The sequence below is a fragment of the Bubalus kerabau genome, chromosome 23, assembly GCF_029407905.1.
Source record: "Bubalus kerabau isolate K-KA32 ecotype Philippines breed swamp buffalo chromosome 23, PCC_UOA_SB_1v2, whole genome shotgun sequence".
NCBI classification, from domain to species: Eukaryota; Metazoa; Chordata; class Mammalia; order Artiodactyla; family Bovidae; genus Bubalus; species Bubalus kerabau.
Genome location: NC_073646.1, coordinates 4822973 through 4845061, shown reverse-complemented (window position 1 = coordinate 4845061; position 22089 = coordinate 4822973). Strand labels below are relative to the sequence as shown.

At 56.0% G+C, this 22089-nt stretch overlaps 2 protein-coding genes across 4 annotated transcripts; one reads left to right on the top strand and one right to left on the bottom strand.

Annotated features, from left to right (window-relative positions):
* Positions 1-448: 448 nt before the first annotated feature.
* On the top strand, positions 449-9865 carry ZNF500 (zinc finger protein 500). The gene is made up of 7 exons (XM_055561172.1): positions 449-1301; positions 1907-2410; positions 3912-4095; positions 4291-4358; positions 5336-5444; positions 7046-7159; positions 8167-9865. The coding sequence occupies exons 1-7, from the start codon at positions 1095-1097 to the stop codon at positions 8790-8792; spliced, it is 1812 nt and encodes a 603-aa protein (XP_055417147.1). The 5' UTR covers positions 449-1094; the 3' UTR covers positions 8793-9865.
* Positions 9866-11662: 1797 nt separating this feature from the next.
* Positions 11663-21680, bottom strand: DNAAF8 (dynein axonemal assembly factor 8). 3 transcript variants are annotated; one of them, XM_055561167.1, is made up of 10 exons: positions 21465-21680; positions 20212-20353; positions 19691-19819; positions 18057-18542; positions 16405-16522; positions 14375-14516; positions 13440-13568; positions 12970-13056; positions 11881-12152; positions 11691-11800 (listed from the first exon to the last, which is right to left on the bottom strand). In XM_055561167.1, exons 2-9 carry the CDS (start codon positions 20317-20319, stop codon positions 11885-11887), a joined length of 1467 nt encoding a protein of 488 aa, XP_055417142.1. In that variant the 5' UTR covers positions 20320-20353; positions 21465-21680; the 3' UTR covers positions 11691-11800; positions 11881-11884. The 3 variants fall into 3 exon arrangements, with proteins under 3 accessions (XP_055417141.1, XP_055417143.1, XP_055417142.1); XM_055561166.1 differs by having other exon boundaries at positions 11663-12152; XM_055561168.1 differs by lacking the exon at positions 21465-21680 and having other exon boundaries at positions 11663-12152; positions 20212-20527.
* Positions 21681-22089: the final 409 nt, after the last annotated feature.

The window sequence follows — 22089 nt, the reverse complement described above, 5'->3', positions numbered from 1 at the left end:
AGTTGATAACCAAGATGCACCAAACAAGTAATTTTGTCAGTCTTCATCTTCCAGCCTCTAAAATTGGGGTTGAACTAAGATACCTGAGTTCCAGCCTCACCCCAGCTCTGCACCTACTGGTTGTGTGTGTCTTTGGGCAGGTCACTGAACCTCTGCACCTGTGTGTGTTGTTGCTGTTTAGTTGCTAAGTTGGCTAAGTTGTGTCCAACTCTTTGGCGACCCCATGGACTGTAGCCCTCCAGGCTCCTCTGTCTGTGGGTTTTCCCAGGCAAGAATATTGGAGTGGGTTCCCATTTTCTCCTCCAGGGGATCTTCCCGACCCAGGGATCAAACCCAGGTCCCCTGCATTGCAGCAGGTTCTTTACCATTCTTGCCACCAGGGAAGCCCTGCACCTCTGTTTACTGACCTTATAAAACAGGGATAATAAAACCACCTTTGTTTCAAAGAGGAACCGATTTAATAATTACAAAGCGTTTAGAACAGAGCCTGGCATATACATTGTACTGTGTAAGTAAAACAGTAAATTTCCAGGGTCCCCTCCACCTCGAGACTTTCTCAGGTCGGGGGCAGTGGTAGAACGAAAGCTGGGAGGATGGCCAAGTAGGTGGGTAGCCTCTGGAGCACTCACACATGCGCACTGAAGGTGCAAGGCTGTTACAATGCCTACTGGAGTGGATAGCCTATCCCTTCTCCAGTGGACCCAGGAACCGGGGTTCCCTGCAGTGCAGGCGGATTCTTGACCAGCTGAGCTACCAGGGAAGCCCACAGCGCCTCGCAGGACCATTCTAACCCAGGGCGTGGCTTACCCGGGGGAGGACTACATTACCCACAGTGCATCCCGCGGGGCCTCAGTTCAGTTCAGTTGTCTCCGACTCTGCGACCCCAGTGGATCGCCGACCGCCAGGTTTCTCTGAACTGAGCGGGTCCCACCTCGCGGAGCAGAGTCGCTACGTAGTTCGTTTCTTTGCGTGAAAGTCGGTTCAGCCAATAGTGAAAGGGCCGCGTTACCGAAAATGCCTCCCTTTGGCCCGCCCTCCAAGACCCATTCCCATTCAACAGCGGGCTGGAACGAGCAAGGACTACGTTACCCAGAATGCTTCCCGTGGGCGGCCCTCGCGGCCTTGCTCTCCAGCTCGACGCGCGGCTCAGCCAATGGTCGCTTCCGAGCGTCCGGGTCTGTGATGCACGGATGCTGGTCCTAGTTTCTGGACCGCCTAGACCTCCGTACCCACTGTTCCACTCCGGTTCCACCCCGCAGCACCGGCTCGCCGCGAGCTCCCCACGAGTCGCAGCGCTGTCGGTGAGTGCGGACGCAGGGTCCCCGCTCGAGCTTCTCTGTCCGCGGCGCTTGATGGAGCGTGGTTCGTGTTCGGCCTCTGTCCTAGCTGTCCCTCTTGCTGAAGGGGCGAGACGGGAAAGCGGGTCGGCCAGGGAGCCCTGACCCTGTCGAGACACTGGAGGGAGAGGGGCTGTGGTGGGGCTCGTGGAGCCCGAAATCCGGGTTCAGGTTGGGATACAATCTAAGCCCGCCTGGGCAGAGATGTCCCAGATTCTCATTACATTTTCAAAGGACCTCGTCCAAAAATGGCAAACTGTGAAAATGAAAACTCAGCGTTTCTCGAATTCTGACCGCGTTCCAGGCTCTGTGTTAAAGAAAACCCTTTTAAAACAGCCTGTTTTGTCCTCTCAGCAACCTCCTCTTTCACTTGAAGAACTGAGGCCCAGAGATTAAGAAATTCTCCTGGGAATTATGGGGTTAGTAGTGAAGACAGGTTGATCTACTTTAACTTTTTCTTTTGCCAATAAGGGAGAGTTGGCCTTGGGGCCACGGCAGGGGCTTATGGGCGCAGACGCTTATCCAGCCTCTGTGCTGCACCCCATATGAGTTTAACTGTCTCTCCACAGAGACCTGAAAACATCTTTCCCAGTGTCTGGCCAGAGGTGCAGGGAGAGACAGGCGTTATCTCCAGGCCGGAGAAAGGGCAAGGGCCGCCAGGAGCAATGGCGACCTCTCCCGGCCCCCAGCCTCTGGCTCCCCTGGAGCAGGATGAGGGTGACATCCTCGTTGTCAAAGTGGAGGACGACTACTGCTGGGAAGAGGAGCCCTCCCTGGAGGCGGAAGACCCCAGCCCTGAAACCTTCCGCCAGCTCTTCAGGCTGTTCTGCTACCAGGAGGTGGCGGGACCTCGGGAGGCCCTGAGCCGCCTCTGGGAGCTCTGCTGCCGCTGGCTGAGGCCCGAGCTGCGCACCAAGGAGCAGATCCTGGAGCTGCTGGTGCTGGAGCAGTTCCTGACGGTGCTTCCGGGGGAGATCCAGGCCCGGGTGCGGGAGCAGCAGCCAGAGAGTGGTGAGGAGGCCGTGGTCCTCGTGGAAGGGCTGCAGCGGGAGCCCAGGAAGCAGAGGCCGCGGGTGAGGTGGGGGGCATTTGGGCCCTGAGGTGAGGAATCGGGGCCCTGCTCCTGAGGTCTGCATTTGTAGGTCCCATGCGCTCTGGGCTGACCCTGAAGAAGGTAGCTGCAGTTTCCCAGCCGTGGCTAGTGTGTATGCATCTGTTGTTTCACCAGTATTGTCCCAGTCGCCCTTTCTGAGCTCTATGGTTCGGTTCCTTAACACCATCCCAACACACACAGGTTTTGATGGGAGGGAGGCTGGAGGCCTTTTAAGGCTGGACCTTGAGAGTTGAAAAGATTCCCAAAGAGGGAGGAGCCCTGGGAAGAAAGACCAGGTGCTGATGGGTGCCCTGGTTGGAGCCCCAGTCTCTCCAGAGCCGTACCATTCAATACAGTAGCCGCCATGTGTGGTTTTTCTCATAGTTAAATAAAATATAAAATAAATTCATAGGTTGTACTTTACCACCTTCCAGAGGCTCAGTTGTCACATGTGGCCAAGTGCTACTTGCTGGACAAGGATAGCACAGATATGGGACACTTCCATCATCATGGAACATTCTCCAGAGAGCACCACTCTTGAGCACTCTCCTCCTCCTCAGCAAATTTGGGGAGCAGTGGGGAGTCTCTTAACAAATCTCTTCTGCTTGAGTCAGATTGATTCCTTCTGACTAGATACTTGGCAAACTCTGCAGGTCACCTTTCTTCCCGTGGCAGTGCCATTGGCTGCACACTGCTGTTCTTTTGCATCTGTCAAAAGAGAGCAGCACCCACCCCACCACCAAAAAAAAAAAACAAACCCTGACCACAAGGTGAGTCGAATGCAATAAGCAAATCCTGCTTTGAGATGGCCAGCAGGAATCCAGGAGCCCTTCTCAGACCCCCGGCAGCCTGGGCTCTTGGGGTCCCTGGCACGGGCTTTCCTCTGCCACTGTGCACCGTCACCTCCGGGTGACAGGGCTGTGAAATGTTAAGCCTGGGACAGGGTCCCTGGCGCTGGTTTCACAGTTCCCCAGGGATGTCTCTTGTCCTTGGTACGGTTACGGAGGTCAGTGCACTCTGAGACCCAAGTTCGTCTGATTCACCTTCCTTGGAATTAGGAGGTAGATGGTTCCAGAAGGCTTGGAGATAACCTTAAGAAGTGGAACAAGTGCAGTAACTCAGACTTCCAAGATGAAAGCTGATTAGGGGCCTTCCTGGTTCAGTCCTTTCGGGAACACTCACGGAAGGGAGGAAGGGTGAGAGTGTGATATGGTGTGATGGAGCGAGATGCAGAGTTTCAGGAGTGGAGCAGGCCTCCCCTTCCCCAGCTTGGAAGTCTGACCTCTTCCTGGGTCACTGGCCTTCTCCCTGGGGGCTGGCTGAAGGGCAGCACATGGATGGTTGCAGAGGCCGTCAGAATGAACAAGGCGGCCCAGTGATGAAGCAGAGCCTGGGACCAGGGTGCCCACGATGAAGGGTGGGGCACCTGTGGGCACCCCCAGCCTCCTGGGAGCTGGTGGGCAGATCTCTGTCTGTTGTAGGATCCAGAGTTACTCCCTAATGATGCACTGTCCCATGGGACAGAGGAGTGGTTCTCAAAACACCAGGTGGAAGCCCAGCCAGAGGAGCTCTCCCTGGGGGAAGGGGCTCAGCACTCCAGCCAGCCACCCCCAGCCCAGCTGAGCCACAGGCCAAGAGGAGGCCCCTCGCTCTGGCCAAACAGGGGTGAGTAGCTGCCCCTCTCGAGGAAAGTGGAGCCCTGCACCCAGGAAGGGAAAGGGGAAGGACCATGGCTGGTCAGAACTGTGTGCCTGTGGGGTGGGCGGGCTCCCTGCAGGTGAGCGTCCATGAGGGGTGGCTGGACCTGTCCCGCCTTCACTGCTGTGGCCACGGGTGGGTGACTCTGTACTCTCTCCCCAGGCCCTGCAGCTTCACAGCATCAGGAGACAGCAGCCCTGGCCACATCCTTCCTTTCAGCCTGGTCCCAGGTGAACAGCTTCCCACTCTGCAGCATCCCCATGCATCCCACACCCTTGTTACAGGCACGCTTCTCTCAAGTGGTCAGGTCTGTGGGTTTTCGAGGCGGACCTTCACCCCCTGGGAAGTCTTACCTGCTCTCAGATGCCACCTGAGTATCAGGTTTGTGCTGGAGGATTCTGCAGTCCCAGTGGTAAGCTTGGGCAACCGCCTCAAACCAGCTGTATGTTAAAATCTCCTAGGATCAGGGTAAAATTAGAGAATTTTCCCCCAGACCTGGCCTGACGTCCTAATCTCCTTTGTTTCAGTAACAGCTCTGTTGAGGTATAATTCACATACCATGCAATTCACCCATTTAAAGTATACAGTGTTTAGTATATTTACACAATCAAGTTTTAGAACATTTTAATCACCTCCCCAAAATACCCCCCACCCATTAGCAGTCACTCCCCATTTCCTCTCCCTTAGCCCCTGGCAGCCCCCAGTCTCTCTGTGCATTTGCCTCTTGTGGATCTTGTTTGCTTGGGTGTTAATTGTGCTTCCAGGTAACTCTGGTGCTAGACTTGGGTACCACTGGTCTAGAGGCATCCTGAAGTCCCCAGGTCACCCCATTCGGGTCTCGGGGCTGGCTTGAGCTGAGGCAGGGCGGGCTAACTTGGGAACCCGAATAGTGTCGGCTCGAGTGGGTGAGATCTCAGCAGACGCAGCTGCTCCCCACAGCATGTCTGTTCGTGGTCCCTGGCCCTGCGGCACTGGCACGGAGCTTAGTGGCGACAGTGTCCTGAAAAGCAGCGTCCAGCCGTGCCTGAGCTGCGCTTCGGAGGAGGGAGTGGATAACAGCATGCGGAAAGGGAAAGGGTGGGAAGGGAAAAAGGCGGGGGAAGCAGGACCTTCCGTCATCACACGAGAGGAGGGGACGGGCGAGCCCACCAGGCTGGCCCCGCCTGCAGGAGCAGGGGCATTGGCTCAGCAAGCTGCGTTCCCGCAGGTGCCGGTGACCTTGGAGGACGTGGCCGTGTACCTGTCCCAGGAGGAGTGGGGCTGCCTGGACCTGGCTCAGCAGGACCACAGCTGCGACGTGCTGCTGGAGGATGCAGGTGCCGTGGGGAGACGCTGTCAGACGCCGCGCTGTGTCCCAGAGTGGGCGAGTCTCTGGGAGGGTGCCGCTTCCTTCAGGCTCGCTGAGGGTGTATGTTGGTCTCCAGGACCCGAGGCCCCTGGCCACCTGCCTGTTCAGCACTTTCCCTGGCTCCCACCACCTTTAGGAGCTGCTCCGGCAGTTCTCAAACTTTAGTGGCCTGAAGAATCCCTGGAGAGGCTGTGAACAGTAGGGACTCGTGGGCCTTGTGCCCAGGGGATGGCTGCGTGAGTCAGGACTGCTCCCTGGCGAGTCTGCTAAGCAGCCGCTGCATGCAGCCTGCACTGCCAGGGCCACCAGGTGTCCTGTTGGCGCCCTGCCTGCATCGAGGGCAGCATGGCGCTTGCCCCATCTCAGGCAGATGCCCAGAGCCGCCCTGGGTGCCTTCTTTTCCTCCTCCGCCACACAGCTTGTCCAGTGTCAGTTCAGCCTCTGTGCCACCCTTGGCCCCTGTGGGCAGGGCTTCTCTTGACCAGGCTCTGGCTGTCCACGGCCTTTTCTCCCCACCCCATGCTGTCCCTTCTCAGCTTGCCCTGCTGCTCTTGACACTTGTTTTCTTCCTGAGATGTTTTCTAAAGGAGTTGAGACCCTGCTTTGTTATCAGTTGGAGTTCTCCAGAGAGAAAGAACTATTAGGATGTGTGTGTATGGAGAGATTTATTTTAAGGAATTGGCTCTCATGATTGTGGTGGCTGGCAAGTCTGAAATTTGTACAGCAAGCCAGCTGGCTGGAAACCCAGGTAGGACTTCTAGGCTGCCATCTGGAGGCAGAATTTCTTCTCCAGGAAACCTCAAGTTTTGCTCTTAAGGCCTTCAGCTGATTTGGTGAGGCCCACCCTCAGTGTGGAGGGTAATCTGCTCTATTTGCAGTCATCTGATTGTAGATATTAATTATGTCTACAAAATAATCTCCATAGCAACATCTAGACTGGTATTTAGGGAATTCTCTGGTGGCCAATGTGGTTAGGGCTCTGTGCTTTCACTGCCAACAGTCCCTGGTTGGGGAACTAAGATCCTGCAAGCCCCATGGCCAGGGAAAAAAAAAAGCTTGCTATATAACCAGACGGTGACACCATAGCCTGGCTGGGTTGGCACAGAAAATTAATGATCACATACTTTCATTTATATCCTCACTTTTCCCAAACTAACTGTGTACACAACGAGTAGAGATGAAACTTGTCCATTGCCGAGAACGCTGGTCTGCTGGGTGTGCAGCTTGCTGCCCCACCTCTCTCTGCCTCTGTGCTGTGCCTGCCTCCTGCGTGTTTTGTAACTCTTGGCTGTTTTCCCTTGGTCATGGTGACACCCTGACACCTCGGGGCACCTGGTTTCCCTCCCAGAGTCAGGGAGAGCCGTTGGCCCTGTTTCCTCACTCACTTCCTCCTCTCCGAGCAGCCAGTCTGCACAGAAGCAGAGCGCCTCCCTCTCTGTCTTTCAAGGTATTGAGCTTGTCCTCAGGTCACCCCTGACAGCCCTTTGCCCTCATGAGGAGGAGGTTGTTGCAGTCCTGTGTTCTGTCCCGGCCACACTCACATCCTCTCTTCTCTTTCTCCGCAAACAGGACTCCCCACGCCCAGGCCCTGTCTGACCGCCCTGCAGGGGCAAGGAGAAGACCCGCGGGACCCAGCTCGAGCAGCCTCGGGGCCAAGGGAGGTCTCTGGTGGAGCCAGTTCAGGTAAGGCATCTGCGAGGAGATGGGATCCCAGATGAAAATCTCCCTTCTCCTGGGTTGAGACCTTGGTGACTGTGTCTGTGGGCTTCAAGCTCAAGGGCTTAGAGCAAGTGTTGGCAGGCTTTTTCCAAAAAGGGCCAGAAGTGAACAGGTTTTAGGGACCATGCAGTCTCCCTTGCCATCGATGCCTCAGCTCCACCGTCCTGGTGCAAAAGCAGCCACAGATGGTATAAAAAGACACGGGCGTGTGTGTGAAACTTCGCTTGCAAAGACAGACTGAGCCCCGCCTGAAGGGAAGGCGAGGGGAGGCGGGCTTCAGGGGCTCGAGAGGCACGCCCTCAGGGTCGCAGGAGGGAGTCCTGCCAGCTCAGCTGGGACAGTGTGCCGCACGCAGGTGCGACGGGGAGCCTGGTCCAGCGAAGACAGGAGGGGCCGAGTGTCGCCCAGCCAGCAGAGCTCACTCTCTGGGGCCTACACTGGGGGTGGAATTGCACAGTCATGTGGTCACTTGGTGTGACCATCTGAGGAGCTGCCAGACTCAGTTCTCTGTAAAAGCTCTCCCCAAAGGCCAGGGCTGTGGTTCTGTCATGTCTCAGTTGTACAGACAAGGTGAACGTGAGCTCCAGCCCACGCTTGGCTTCCCCGATGAGCCATTGTGGAAACAGGAGGGGCACAGGTGGGGGTGGGGGGCGCGGATGTTTCTCGGAGGGCCTGTCCCTCCCCTGTTGAGTCGTGGGCTTCTGTGTCCTCAAGTGTGGATGGGACCGTCACAGCCCCACCTCACAGGCCTTAATGAGTTACTGTGTGCTTCTGAGTGTCTGCCCGTGATTTTAGTTCCTGGAATCAAGCTCTGAGTGTTGTGTGCCCGACGAAGGTGTGGAAGGGCACTTTAAGGCACTGCTATCATCCACCTCACATGGGCCGCCCCGCCCCTGCCCGCCTTCTCCAAGCGTCCCTGTCCCTCCTACCCTCCCCGTGGAGCCTCAGCCACTGTGCTCTCTCTGTCTCAGAGCGTGGGAGGCGATTGGAGGATGGCGAGGACTCCGGGGAGGACGCGTCACTGAGCACAGCGTGGGCCCAGGCGCTCCCAGATCTGGGTCCGGGGCCTGGCCAGGCCAGATCCCAGCGGCCTCAGGACAGAGCGGGGCCCCTCGGGGTCCGGAAGCCACACACGTGCCCCGAGTGCGGCAAGGCCTTCCGCAAGACGTCGCACCTGACCAAGCACCAGCGCACGCACACGGGCGAGCGGCCCTACCAGTGCCAGGTGTGCGGGAAGCGCTTCGGCGACCGGTCCAACTGCAGCACGCACCAGCGGGTGCACACGGGCGAGAAGCCCTATGCCTGTGCCGAGTGCGGCAAGCGCTTCAGCCAGAGCTCCAGCCTGGTCATCCACCGCAGGACGCACACGGGCGAGCGGCCCTACCAGTGCCAGCTGTGCGGGAAGCGCTTCAACAACAGCTCGCACTTCAGCGCACACCGCAGGACGCACACGGGCGAGAAGCCCCACACCTGCCCAGCCTGCGGCAGGGGCTTCCGCCGGGGCACCGACCTCCGCAAGCACCAGCGCACACATGGTGGGGAGCAGCCGCCGCGCAGACCCCCAGGGCTCCAGGACACGCCCGGGGCCTGGGCCTGATCATTCGGGGAGCTGCAGGGTCGTTTCATTCCCGGAGTCAGCTCCCCCATCTCCGGGCGTCTTCAGACTCTGTTTGTTCCCGTGGGCCCAGTGTGAGCAGGAAGCCGGGCCCTGCAGGTGGATCGGGGTCCGGGGCTACCACGAAGAACACGCACGGAGGAGCACGGCAGCGGGAATTCTCAGGTCAGGGGCCAGAGTCTGAAGTCAAGGTGCTTGCGGGCTGCTCCTTCAGGAGGCTTGGGTGGGGTCCGTCCCGCGCTCTCCTCCGGGCTTATGGCCACAGGGCTCTGCCACCACCTCCCCAGCCCCTTCTGCGTGTCTCCATGTGTGCTCCTGTCTTGTAAGGGCGCCGTCATTGGATTTAGGGCACACTCAGTCCAGAACGACCTCATCTTAGCTCATTACATCTGCAAGGACCTGTTTCCAAGTGGGGTCCCCACTAAGGCTCTGACTGTTGACTTGGGGGACACCCTTCAGCCCACTTGGGGGGAAGCCTTGGTGGCTGTGGCCTCTTGCAGCTTTACGTGTCCCCATCCTCCCAGGGTTTCTCTTTCCTTCCAACCTCGCCACGCTTGCCAGGTGTAGCCCGTGGGGGTTCTCCAGCAACACAGTGGTTGGGGGTTCCCCTCACAGATCCATGGCTGTTCTGTTGGATCCACAGCTGTTCTGTTGGATGGACGGCTGATGCGGGAATGCTTCCCTGAGGACCCTTCCTTCTAACCTCCCCTGCTTGCCAGGAAGTCTGGGGGTTTCCCCAGGAGAGGTGCCAGGGCTGCCATCGTTCCGGCCCAGGTGGCCATGTCCCAGGATGCAGGCTGGCCTTGGTTGCCCCACTTTGTCTTTCTGATGTGGTCCTGCCTCTGATCGGTTCCCATCGGTTGCCTCACGTATGGCTGAGTGGCGCAATAAGAGGCCTTGTTTGCTGTTGTCACAAGTGAAGTGGTGGGGCAGCTCTGAAACCTCTGGGTTTCAGGATGTCCCATCCAATCACTAGACATACTGTTATTTTTCCACACACCCCGGGGGTGTGAGCTGCTCTGCTCTGTTCCCTTAATAAACAGCGTCTGTCAGTCATCCTGGCACCTGGGCTCTGTCCTGCGTGTTCACTGGGGCCACCCAGTTGAGGGATGGCTTCTCCCTTCTGGGCCAGCTTGTGGGGCAGGTAGCGTCCACCCAGATCCAGCCACATCAGTGTTGCCAACGGCCCACCCACCTGCCCCTCACAGACTCACTTCTCACATCCCGTCTGCTGCTGGAGGTAGCTGCCCTCTGCCAGGCCTGAGAGCTGGGCCAGTCCAGTGCCTGTTCCCTGACGTTCTCTGTCCTGTAACAGGACTTCACGTTCTAGATGAAGACTCAGACCTGGGAGCTTGAAGCACCTTGTCCAAGGGGCAGGACCCACTCTCAACCCTCACCCTCCTGGCCTGCTGCTTCAGCAGTTAGCAGAGTTGAACCTGGGACAAAGATTTTTGTTTCCTGTCACTGTGAGGGAAACATCTTGAGTGAACTTACTGCCATTGAAGAGGGTAGAGAGAGTAGGGGAAATGGAATTTTAAAAACAGCCATTGCAGGACTTCCCTGGAAGTCTAGTGGTTAAGACTGCATGCTTTCACTGCAGGGGGCACAGGTTTGATCCCTGGTTGGGGAACCAAGATGCTCACTGCATGGTCTGGCCTTCTGCCTCCACCCCCACCCCCACCCCTGCCCCAGTAGTTCTTGCTCTTGAGAGCTAGTGACTGGTGGAGGCTGTGTGCCTGGTGCCGGAGCTCTGACCGTGCTGTGTGCGCCTTGGAGTGGAGGGCGGGGGCCTCTGCAGTGAGGAGAGGGCCTGGGGGCCCCCGGTGATAGTAGTCTGGCTCCAGTCCCTGCAGGACAGGCTCCCCGAGGCCTCCTGTGGCCTCGGAAGCCAGCTCACATCTGACTTGTAATAAAAATGCTCCTTGTTGTCGAGAATGGGGGCTGCCGGTGAGGCCCCCGTGGTGAGATCAAGTGGAGTCTGGCCCCGATCTTGGCTGCCTGTGGCTGGGCAGGGCCTGCTCTATCTTATGGGGGGCTGGGTGGGAAGGGGGCCCTTGCCCACCCTCAGGGCCCGGCAGCCAGTGGTGACCTCAGCTGAATGCTGGAACACATGCCCAGAGGCCAAGGGTTGTGCTGGGCTGCCTGAAGCCTTGGCACAGGGGGTCCAAGCTGACCGCTCTGCTCTTCCCATGGGGCAGACAGGGCAGAGGGGCGCTGAGACCTTGAAAACAAGTTGGAGCCAGAACAGAGTTGTCACAGAGTAGGGCTTCAGCCTGTGGGGAGCAGCTGGGCCAAGAACTGACGAAAGGACTGAAAATTGGTGGCGGTCGGGAGTAATGCTAGAAAGGGTTGGTGAGGGAGATGGCAGAGCCTCCTCAGCTCTTGCTGGTCGTCCACGAGGGTAGGCATGGGTGACAGTTTCCAGCGTTAGAACATTCATGTTCTGTGTTTAAAAGTCAACCCACCTTTACTTTGGAAGGACCCTAGAACATGATTATATACGTGCCGCCTTTGTGTCTTGGTTAAAGAAAAAAAAGCAAATTTCAGTCCACCCTTCCATCCAGACATCTGTGTGTGTGTGTTGTGGTTTGTTCAAAACAGCAAACATCAAGGACCCAGAAAATCAAGCTAAGTTTTCCAAGACCTTTTCAGCCCTGAAATTCTCTAAAGAAGTTTTACTTAAGTTTTGTAGTTACAAGAAAAACAACAAAAAAATCCTTGTATCATGGAAATCAATAAATGCACATTAAAGAGGAAAAAAAATGCAGAAATGAAAAAAGCTGAAAAAGCGCCCTAGTCCCACTGTCAGAACAAATCCGTTGTCTCCGTGGTGTTCCCTCCGGCTGCTTTTTGGAGGGTGTGGGGCCATGTGACACGTCTGCTGTATGTACAGGTCTGCACTGGTGTCCTTGCTGTGAGTGTGTGAAGATGTTCTGACTGATTTCCAGCAGAGGGCTGGCAGCAGAGCCCCAGCTGGGGGGGTCCCCGTGCTGCAGATGGAAACAGGAGAGTGAGGGGACCACCAATGCCTTGGTGTTGGTGTCGAAGGCAAGTCAGATCACCTGCTCACCTCCTCAGACCTGAGGCATCTGCAGTTGACCCCGAGGAGGCACCAGGCCTCCCGGGCTGTCGCTGGGACGTCCCCCTGCGGGTCTGGCCTGTGTGCCCCTCTCAGCCCAGAGCGTTACGTGTTGCTTCACCCCAGGGCTGGACCCGGCCGGATCTCCAGGGGCCCGAGCCTTCTGACTGACAGGACTCTTGCCGGCAGGCGGCTGAGGCCGAGCAGATGCCTCCCGAGATGCCCTGAGCTGCTGGAGGAGCCGACTCTTCCCCGTGCAGTCCCTGTGACACGGGAGGCGTGACCGCCATCAGTGCTAAGTGGAGCCAACCTCCCAATGCTGTGCCACAATATTGGGGTACTGTGCCCAAAACAGGACACCAGCAGAGGGAAGCCAGGGTGCTTCTGGAGTGTGTGCCTGGCTCTCAAGACACTAAAGAAATCAGACTGCGGCCTCCCAGCCCGTACTGTCACACAGCACGTCAGCACGTTAAAGGCCTCTGGGAGGACACCTGTGTGGCACTTCTCAACCCCAGTTCGTCTCCCCTTTTTGTGCCTTGGATGTCCAGCCACACACCACGTGGGAAGAAAGCTGCAGTAGACTCTGACATTCCCAAAGGGCAGAATCTGCAAGGTCTGGAAGTCCAAAAGCGACAGAGACTGCCAGAGCGCGTAGTACAAATTCACCCCACAGCCCTGGGGTGGTCTCCGCTCCTCAGAGACCCGAGCCTTCCCTGAATCTGACGTTTCACTTAGTTGACCTGAGCCTTTCCTCTCTGGCCGTTAGCCAATCACGTAGTCCCATCCCTACAATATCTCTTCACCTCTGTTGCCATCACTGGCAGGGAGCAAGTCAATTTGCGGAGCTATTTTTCAGAAAGAAAATGTAATCCCTTCTTGAAACCAAGCTAAGGCATCCTGGGGGTTGTCTGGAGGGGAGCAGGTCAGGCTGGGCTACCCTGCCAGCCTCCTAGAGCAGCCCACACCCTCCTGTGCAAGCTCTGTATGTGCAAGATGCTGAGTGCAACAATGTTAGAAATGCGAGCTGGGACCAGGTGAGCATCCCCTCCTGTGACGGTGAGGAGCGCCCCATGCGGTTACCGTAGCCTGGCTGGGCCCTGCGGGTCTCTCTGAGCTGCTGTCTCTTCCGCCTCCTCGCTGTCAGAGGAGCTGGAGTAGGAGCTGGAGCTGCGGGCAGACAAGAGGTGGGTTCCTCTGGAACCGCCCAGTCTACTCTGGCCAGGCGTGGCTCCCGCCAGGGACTTGGAGCACCCAGGGCTCCTGTGTGACACAAGGCAGGAAGATGGGCAGCCAGCCAAAGCCGCAGGGCCAGTGAGCTTCCTGCAGGTGGTGGAGGGGTGCAGCCAGGGCCGGGTACCCCAGCCTCGGCTGAGTGAGCCCCCTGTGCCCCAGCTTCCCCACTCCCTGCAGGGAGGGCCTGTGGCTGGGGCCCCGTGGGACTGTGGGCCAGGCTCAGTTCCTGGCTGAAAGCCCTCCAGTGAGCAGAGCTCCCAGGACCTGCTGTCCAAGTCCCCTTCCTCCCGCCGCACAGCTGTCAGCGCTTCCTGTACCTCTCCAAGGGCCCCTGGTCTGAAGTCTTCGTTGGCCGCAGGTCAGTGAATATGGGGGGAGGCTCTGCCGGGTTCCTCAGCTGCATGTCCTGGGCTGGCGCCTGGAAGCCCAGCTCCCTGGAAGCACATCTTGGGGGTGGGGGTGGCTGAGTCACTTCCTGGTGGTCACTGTGACCTGCCCGTGCTGGGCTGGGCACCCCCGTGCAGGACCCTGAGAACAGCCCTCAAGATTCAGGCCAGCGCTGTCCAGTGGAACTCTGAGTGGCGCCTAGATGTTTTGTGTCTGCACTTTCCAGTGTGGTAGACACTCACCAAAAGCTATTTAAACTTGCATTTAAGCTAATAAAAGTTAGAAATCCCGTTCCTCAGCTGCACTAGCCATGTGTAGCCAGTGGCTACTGACTGGACAGTGCAAAGTCCTTTCTACCGGACACATGGGTTGTCAGGGACAGAAGCCTGCTTCAGCTAGCTCAGGCAAGAAAGGGAATTCCTGGCTCTCAGACTTCTAAAAAGGGTGGGACCACCAGAGTGTCGGAAGTTGGGATGCAGCTGGGCCTTAAGGGACCCCAGGGCCCTGTCCCTACCTCTGCCCACCCCACCCCCCAGCTGACCTGGCTGGGGACAGGTGCTTGGGGCTAGCCCAATCAACAGTGGCCAGAGGGAGAGGGTCCTCCTCTAGCGAGGATTCCCATGGTGTGGGAAAGAGCAGGTGCTTTGGGGCTTGAGTCCCAGCTCTGCCACTTATGTCCTGGGCAAGTCAACCTCTCAGCCTGTTTCCCCCTCTGTAAAATGGGGGGTAATAGTAATATGACCTGATCATATTCTTGAGATGAAGAGAAATACACATCAAGTGCCCCGCCTTTAAATCAAGGCACCATAAACGCTGAAAGAAGCTACTACTAGGGAGGATGGGGCCAGGGGTCGACAAAGCCCACCTGCTTCCGGTTTCCCGTGGCCGGGCTTCCTGGGGTGTATCAGCAGGCACTCTCCAAGCAGAGGCGGCAGCTCTGGACTGCCTGGCACACAGGAGGCTCAGGCGTTCCATGAGCCGGTCCTGGGTGCTGGGCTCGGTGTGGTCTGCAGAGAGGGCGAAGGCAGCTTGGTGGGGACACGGCCCCCACTTTGACCCACTGCAGCCTGAGCCTCAGGACTCCTCGCATGGACGTGCTGGGATTATGCACAGAGAAGTGCCAGGGGCCCAGCCCACCCTCTGCGGCTCACAACCTTAGTGCGGCCCCCTCCAGCTCAGCAGGGTGAGGGGCCCCTTCTTTCACAAGCAGGGAGCTGTGTGCACCCTGGGAAGCAGAGGTGACCACCTGTTCACAAAGTAGTCCACTTCCTGGCTCCTGTCTCACTTGTCAGAGGGAACCATGCTTAACAGTTTGTGTTTTTTCCTTTTTTTTTTTTTTTAAATAACAACGGGGAGTTTCCCTGGTGGTGCAGTAGTTAGCCTTCCAATGCAGGGGTGCAGGTTCAATCCCTGGTCAGGAAGCTAAGATCCACATGCCTCCTGGCCAAAAAACCAAAAACATAAGAAATAAAAAATGCAAACAAACCCAAAACAGAAACAAAATTGTAACAAATTCTATAAAACCAGCCCACATCCAAGAAAAATCTTAAAAAAAATTTTTAAATGGCAACAGGATCATCCTCTATAGGTTTTTTTTGTTGTTATTTTTGCCTCACTTGGTGGGACAAGACTGAGCAACTTCACTTTCACTTTTCACTTTCATGCTTTGGAGAAGGAAATGGCAATCCGCTCCAGTGTTCTTGCCTGGAGAATCCCAGGGACAGGGGAGCCTGGTGGGCTGCTGTCTATGGGGTCGCACAGAGTCAGACACGACTGAAGCAACTTAGCAGCAGCAGCAGCAGCAGCAGCAGCAGCAGCAGGCGGGATGTGGGATCTTAGTTCCCTGACCAAGGATGGAACCCATGCCCCCATGCAGTGCAAGCGTGGATTCTTAACCTCTGAACCACTAGGAAAGTCCCCCTCTATAGACTTTTTTTCACTGAATGTACTTTATATCCTTCTGTGTTGACATAGATGTGTGAGGATAGATTGTAGAAGTGGAATAGCTTAATTAAAGGCTTGTGTGCCTTTAAATGAAGAACGGGGGAGTGGTAAAGAATCCACCTGCCAATGCAGGAGATCCCTGGGTCAAGAAGATCCCCTGGAGCATAGTGGAAACCGACTCTAGTATTGTTGCCTGGAAAATTCCATGGTCAGAAGAGCCTGGCGGGCTGCAGTCCAGGGGGCTGCAGAGAGTAGAGCAGGAGTGACAGGCTGCGCACACAGCACACAGGCGGATAACAGACCCCGCTACACTGCCGCCCCCGCAGGCAGCCACCGGCCCTCAACCCTGCCCCGGAGAGTTTCTCCATGTCGGGCTCTAAGGCGTCAAATTACAAACAAAACCCTTTTTAAAAGGAGCCTTTGCTCTGGAACCAGGGGCTGGAAATTGCACCTTCTTTAACTCAGGCCTGCTTCCACTCGCTTTTATGGGCCAGAGTGTCCAAGAGGGATGGGAAACTCTTTTAGGAAACTGCCCAGAGCCAGGCCACAAAGCCCAGGAGTTACCCCTGGCTTTGTTTGTAAACAGAGAGGCAGTGGAAGCAGGATTCTGTTTAGGAGCTGGCTGAAGGGGGCACAAAATGCAGGATTACTTGGCTTCCAGAGGGAAAGAGGAAGGTCTGAGGAGGTGGGGAGGAAGGAAAAGGCAGTCACATATATAGCGGGTGGATGAATGGGTGAGTTGGTGAGTGAATGAAAGGATGGATGGATGGGTGGATGAAGTCCAGCGTCTTGTGTGTGTGGGAAGGTGAGGCCTGAGCAGCACAGAGGCATGGCAAGCTGCTGAGGTGACCCTGCCCAGCCCGTCCCCCCGTTTCACTGGGAAGCCCTGGAAGGAGCCGCTTGTGGAGATGTACTGGCCCCCCACCCCACCCCCGGTGCTCAAGCTCAAACCTTGGCCCTGGAGGCGGCCAGCCGCCCACCACGCAGCTCCAGGAGCACCATCTCCCCGGTCCTCTTCTCGCCCAGTCAGACTCAGAAGGACTTGATCCAAATCCCACTCTTCAAGTTCCTGAAATAATTAAAGCAGTGATGACGAGGCTGCCTCGGGGTCCCAGGAACAGGAATTCTGGATCCAAGGAGGCTGTCCCGGGATGGCCGGGGCAGAAACCAGGGTTGAGATGAGGCGGCTCACTCACCCACCCCGGCTCACCCACCCCACACATAGGCTTTACAGAATGAACCACCCCCGTGAAGGTGGGTGGGGCCTGCCTTTCTTGCCACCCCCTTTCCTATGCCTTTTTTGGGGCAGTACTTCTATTTCTGGCACAAAGACACTGTCTGGCTTGGAGGAAGCTCAGTGTCATTTTAAAACTATTTAGGTTCAGACAGGTTTAGAATGTTGGGAGGTTAGAACGTTTTGCTCCTTTAAGAAACACAGCAGCTGTTGGGATTGGAGGGCTTGGAAGAGGGCTGTGGAGGCGGTGATGCAGTGGGCACAGAGATGTTAATCAGGAGTAAGCGTGTCCTGTTAAGGCCTCGAGCGCCTCCCACAGGGGCCGAGGAAAGAATGGAATTGACAGGAGAGAATTGGTGAAAGTGACCTCCAGGTACACTCGATGCCAGTTTTCTCTAGGTTGTTACGAAAATCTGTCAAATAAGGCAACAAAGATAATTTTGTGATGTTTCTATGTCATATGGGGGCATCTTCTAATGAGCCCATCTTTCTCGGGGAGGGCTGGTTTGACTGACCAGGGCTCACCTGTTTGACAACTTTGTAAAACTGAGAAATGCAAGGGTTTTCTTTTCCCTCCATTGGAGCAGCTAAGCCCAAAGTTCTGTTGCCCCATTGAGCCTACTGTACTTAGTGTACCAATTTAATCTCCACATTCCCCACTCCCCTGTTGAACAAAATCCGTTTCTCATGATCTCTTTGAACCGGCTTTGTCATCTTGCTGGTTCTCGTGGATGATCTAAATAATAGCGTTAATGGGGGCTCACTATTTGTATGAGAACAAGGGCTTGAACATTTTCAGATGCTGCTTTGTCACAGTCTGCTCTATCTTCTATGTCTTCACGATGATGCTTGGGATGAGTTTTTTCTTTCTTTCTATTTTAAGAAAGCTGGGGACTACCTGCTCCTCCCTGTTCACTGTAACTCTGAGGATTGTCTGTCTGGCAGGTAGGACCTGCCTGCCTGACGGTAGGCCTGGTGCCGTGGGCCTGAGGTCATTGCTACGAACTGAATCTCTGTGTCCCTCCAAAATTCATGTGTTGAACTCCTAATCCCCAGTGTGATAGTATTTGAAGGTGATGAGGTTATGGGGGTGGAGCCCTCATGAATGGGATTGGTGCCCTTAAAAGGAGACTCCAGAGAGCTCCCCCCTCATTCCAAATGAACCAGGAAGCATGCTCTCAACTAGACACCAAACGTGATGGAGCCTTGACCTTGGACCTCCAGATTTCAGACTGAAAAATTAGTTTCTGTTGTTTAAGCCTCCTGCCCAAGTCTATGGGACTTTTGTTATCACAGCCCAAAGAGACTAAGACAGATGTAGCGGGGAGGACCACCACCTCGAGGAAGCCTGGGCTGGGGGCACGCCTACCTGGAGGGAAAGCACGGGCAGACACCCTGGGGGCCCCTCTGAAGGCACCTCCACAGTGTTGCAGGCCTTCTCCTTCCCTCGGCTCGCATCAGGGCAGGCTGGGTCGCGGCCGTCCCAGGTGACTTTGTGGAGGATGTCTTTCTCGATCATCTTCCTCCTCTCCCTCCGCAGGGCTTTGCGGCTGGCTGCGTCTGAGCCTTCCTGGGCCTGTGAGGCTGCGCCCAGGGGCTCTGTCTGTAGGCCTGCTTCCTGACGGGAGCAGGTGGCCTCTCCCTGAGGCCCCTGGTGAGGACTCTGTGACACACTGGTGTTGAGGGTCCCACCTGCATCATCATTCTGCCGTGGGGGGGTCTCTGCAGACATCCTGAGAAGAGAGCTGCTCTTGCCGGGGGCCCTTCCTTCCAGAGGGGCCGACTCTTGGGGCTGGGGCCATGCATTCCACTCGCCCCAGGGCTCCACGGCAGATTCTACAGGCACCGCAGCTAGCTAGGCAGGAAACAGGTGTCCCTGGTTAGCAGCCTCCAAACATCCCTCGGCGGGGGTTGGGGGGGGTGGGCGGTGTGTGTGGTAAGATGCGCAAGGAACATAAAATCTGCCATGTCAACCATTTTTAAATGTACAGTTCCATGGCATTGACTCTATTCCTAATGCTGTACAAACCATCCCCACTGTCTACTTCCAAAGGTTTTTCATCACCTGGAACAGAAACCCTGTCCTCCCCTCCCCCAGCCCCTGGTGAGCTCTCATCTACTTCCTGTCTCTGTATTTGCCTGGTCCAGACATTTCACAGGCACGGAATCACACAGTATTTGTCTTGTGTGTCTTTCCACTTGGCTTCGTGTTTCCAAGGCTCCAGTGTTGTGCTGTGTGTCAGGACTGCATTCCTTTTCACAGATGAATTCTATTCTGTGGTATGGATACACTTCATTGTATCCATATTGTCTGTTTATCCAATTGTTTATCCATTTTGTCTATTGATGGACACGGGTTGTTCCACCCTTTTGGCCAGTGTGCACAGGTGCAAGTGGTTAGAGGTAGAAAAGACAACACCCAGGCCTCAACCCCCTTGAGCCGGTACAGGCTTTTCCATCCCAGGTTAAACCATAATTGTCTGGAAGAGTAACTGCCGAGGTAATTGTAGAAATGGAAAAAACACAAAATTAAGTGAAGTGGACATGGTTCCAACTGAACTAACCAGGGCGCTTGGCAGTGTTCCTGTTTAGAGTTATTTCAGGTGCATTTCTAGGCCTGGCTGGGGGTGTGGGTGACTTCTGGTGTGGACATGCCCTGGCTCCATATGATGACCCTGGGTCGGTGCTTGCGCTCAGGACTGTGTGTGGTGAGGGGTCAAAGGGAAGAGCAGGGGGTACAGTCAGATAGAAAATCATGTCCCTACCCCCAGCTCTAAGCGTTCTGGGCTCCTGGGAGCATGACGTGCACAAGGCCAGTAGATGTCTGGTGTGTGAACTCCTTGGGCTGTACCCGGAGAAAGGCCCGGGTGATGGTAGACCGGAGGCGTTAACCTCTTTAGAACCACACTGCTTTAGAGCCCAGTGAGGGCCAGGAGCACCCACACCCTATTCTGACGGGATGGTCCCGGGTTCATGGACCCCTGGAGCCTGCATTTAACAGACCTCAGGAGGAGACCCAGAGGAAGTGACCCAGGCCCCAGCAGGGTCGTCAGCCAGTTCCTCTGACAAGTCTGGAATCAGGACAGTTTGATTTCGCTGGAAGATGAACAGCTCCTCGTCCTCGCAGTCTGACTGTGGACAGATGAGAAGGCTTTGGGTTAAACGGCCGGAGGCAGAGCCAGGAGGGCCTCAGCTTCCACCCACCTGCCCTGCCCCGGGCTCTCCGACTGTCTGGGGGGACCAGTTCTCTTCCCAAGGGCCTTGCTGACACTGATTTCAGAGACTGACTTAGAAATAGGCTCAGCAGCACCACCTGGTGGAGGTGAGATCCAGGGCACCCAGTTCTGGGTTACCTGCCACCGGCTAAGCCCAGTTAATGCCTGGCACAGAATGAGCAGGGCAGTGAGGTGACGGCTTGGTACTTCACTTACATGACACAGAGCTCTCCGGTTAGCATCGTGTCTGTCATGGGAGGAAAGGACAGTGGGGGCCTAGGAAGATGTTGGAAGAAGGTGCTTGCTTACCACGGAGGAATCCGAGTCCAGAGACGGGAGCTGGTGCTTGACGGCCTCAAGGATGGCATCCCAGGGGTTGGGCAGTGAGGGCCGCCCATCTTCATCAGGAGATGCCATGGGGTGCCTCTCAGCGTACCATCATCCAAGGAACCTTGCAGAGGACATGGAGTGAGGTGAGGGGGTCCCAGAGACAAGGGTCCAGAGTTTAGGGTGCTGACTTTTCAAAGCATACACATACCATCCCTTGCCTTGGGAGGTGAAAACAGATTGGGGGACCACATACCCCGTCTCCCTTCTAGTTGGCAGGCTCCTGTTACTGAGTGCCAGGCACTGTGCTGTGTGTGTATGTCCGCACGCACAATGCAGGATGGAGCCACAGATGAATGGATATGGTGATAGTTTACAATAATATGTAGATATATGTACTTGATATGTGGGTATATGGATATGATGTACAGAATGATAGATATATGTATAGATATATGATAGCTATATAATACATATAGATATATGTAAACCATATATGTCCAATATAACATAGATACTATTATTATCTACAGACAGAATTTGTATCAAAGTCAGAGGGGATTTCAAGCCACTACTTTTTACTGCCCCCTTACAAAGGAACAGAATAGACATTTTGGAGTCCCCAGAACACTTTTTTTGGAGTTGACACTCAAATTATCAGGCACTTGGCCAACACACCCCTTTTGTATCCCAGAGTCTTAACAGAGCCCCTTCAGGGGTCAAGGAGGCTTAGAAATGTGGGGTGATGGCACTTTAGAGCTGGCGTCTTGAGAGGACTTGCAGCCTGAGAGGCCTCTGTCACTATAAAATGGGAAGAGAACACTCCTGCCCCAGCCCTGGCACCCAACAAGGGAAGCAGCAGGCGAGGTGAATGGGGGCTTTTTGCTTTTTCTGTGCTCACAAGAGTGAGGCAGGAGCTTGTTGTACCCTGATCTGGGAACAGCAGGGCAGGTCTGGTATATACATCACAGGATGTTCTCCGGCTGCAGGGCAGATCAGAGGGCAACAGAATCACCTGGTTGAAGGGGACAACCAGAGACTCTTAAGTTCTCCAGGAGGACAAGGTAACAGAGGAAGAAAAGGCATTACAGGCTGCAGCAAGAGCACCTAAGAGCTCAGAGGAGTGAAAAGTACCCAACGTGTTGGGGAAAGAAATTTTCAGTTGCTGGAGTTTGCGGTGCAAACGGACCAGACCGTGAAGGGTCCTGAACGCCAGGTTGAGGAGCGTCGCTCACCGAACGGACTGCCGAAGGCTACGCGAAGCAGCAGCCCCAGTCCGGCAGAATCCTGACAGTTCCTCCACGTCCGTTTCTTGGCTGCAGCCCGTTAGCCCCGCCCACCGCCGGACCGCGGGTTGTTATGACAACTGGACGCCACCGTCCACTCGGGTGGGGCTTTTAAATTCTAAAGTTCGGAAACAGGAAACCATCGCGCGTCCTCCCACCGATTCCCCAGCTCGTTTCCCCAGCCCCCACCCCGTCCACCACCCAACATTTATCTCCGCAGCTGCGGCCTCGGTCTCCGCCTCTCTTCCCGGCCTCGACAAGGACGAAAACGGCCCGCCGCGCCTCTTCGGTCGTGTTCTCCCGCTTGGGCAGCGGCGCGATTATTGAGGCCGTTGCCGCCTTCGGAATCCCGGCTCAGCAGTCTTACATCACTGGACGGCCAGCACCCACCCCCCCGCTCGTCTTTCGGGACTTGGCGCGTCCTGCCGCTCCTGAAACACGATTGGTTCCCCTGGCCAGCGGAGGGGCGGAGCAAGGCGGACTCCCCCTGCTCATTGGCTGCTGGGGGCGTCACACAGCAAGCCGGGCTAGCTGACCGGAAGGTCCGGGTGCGGGACGGACGAGAAATCCACAG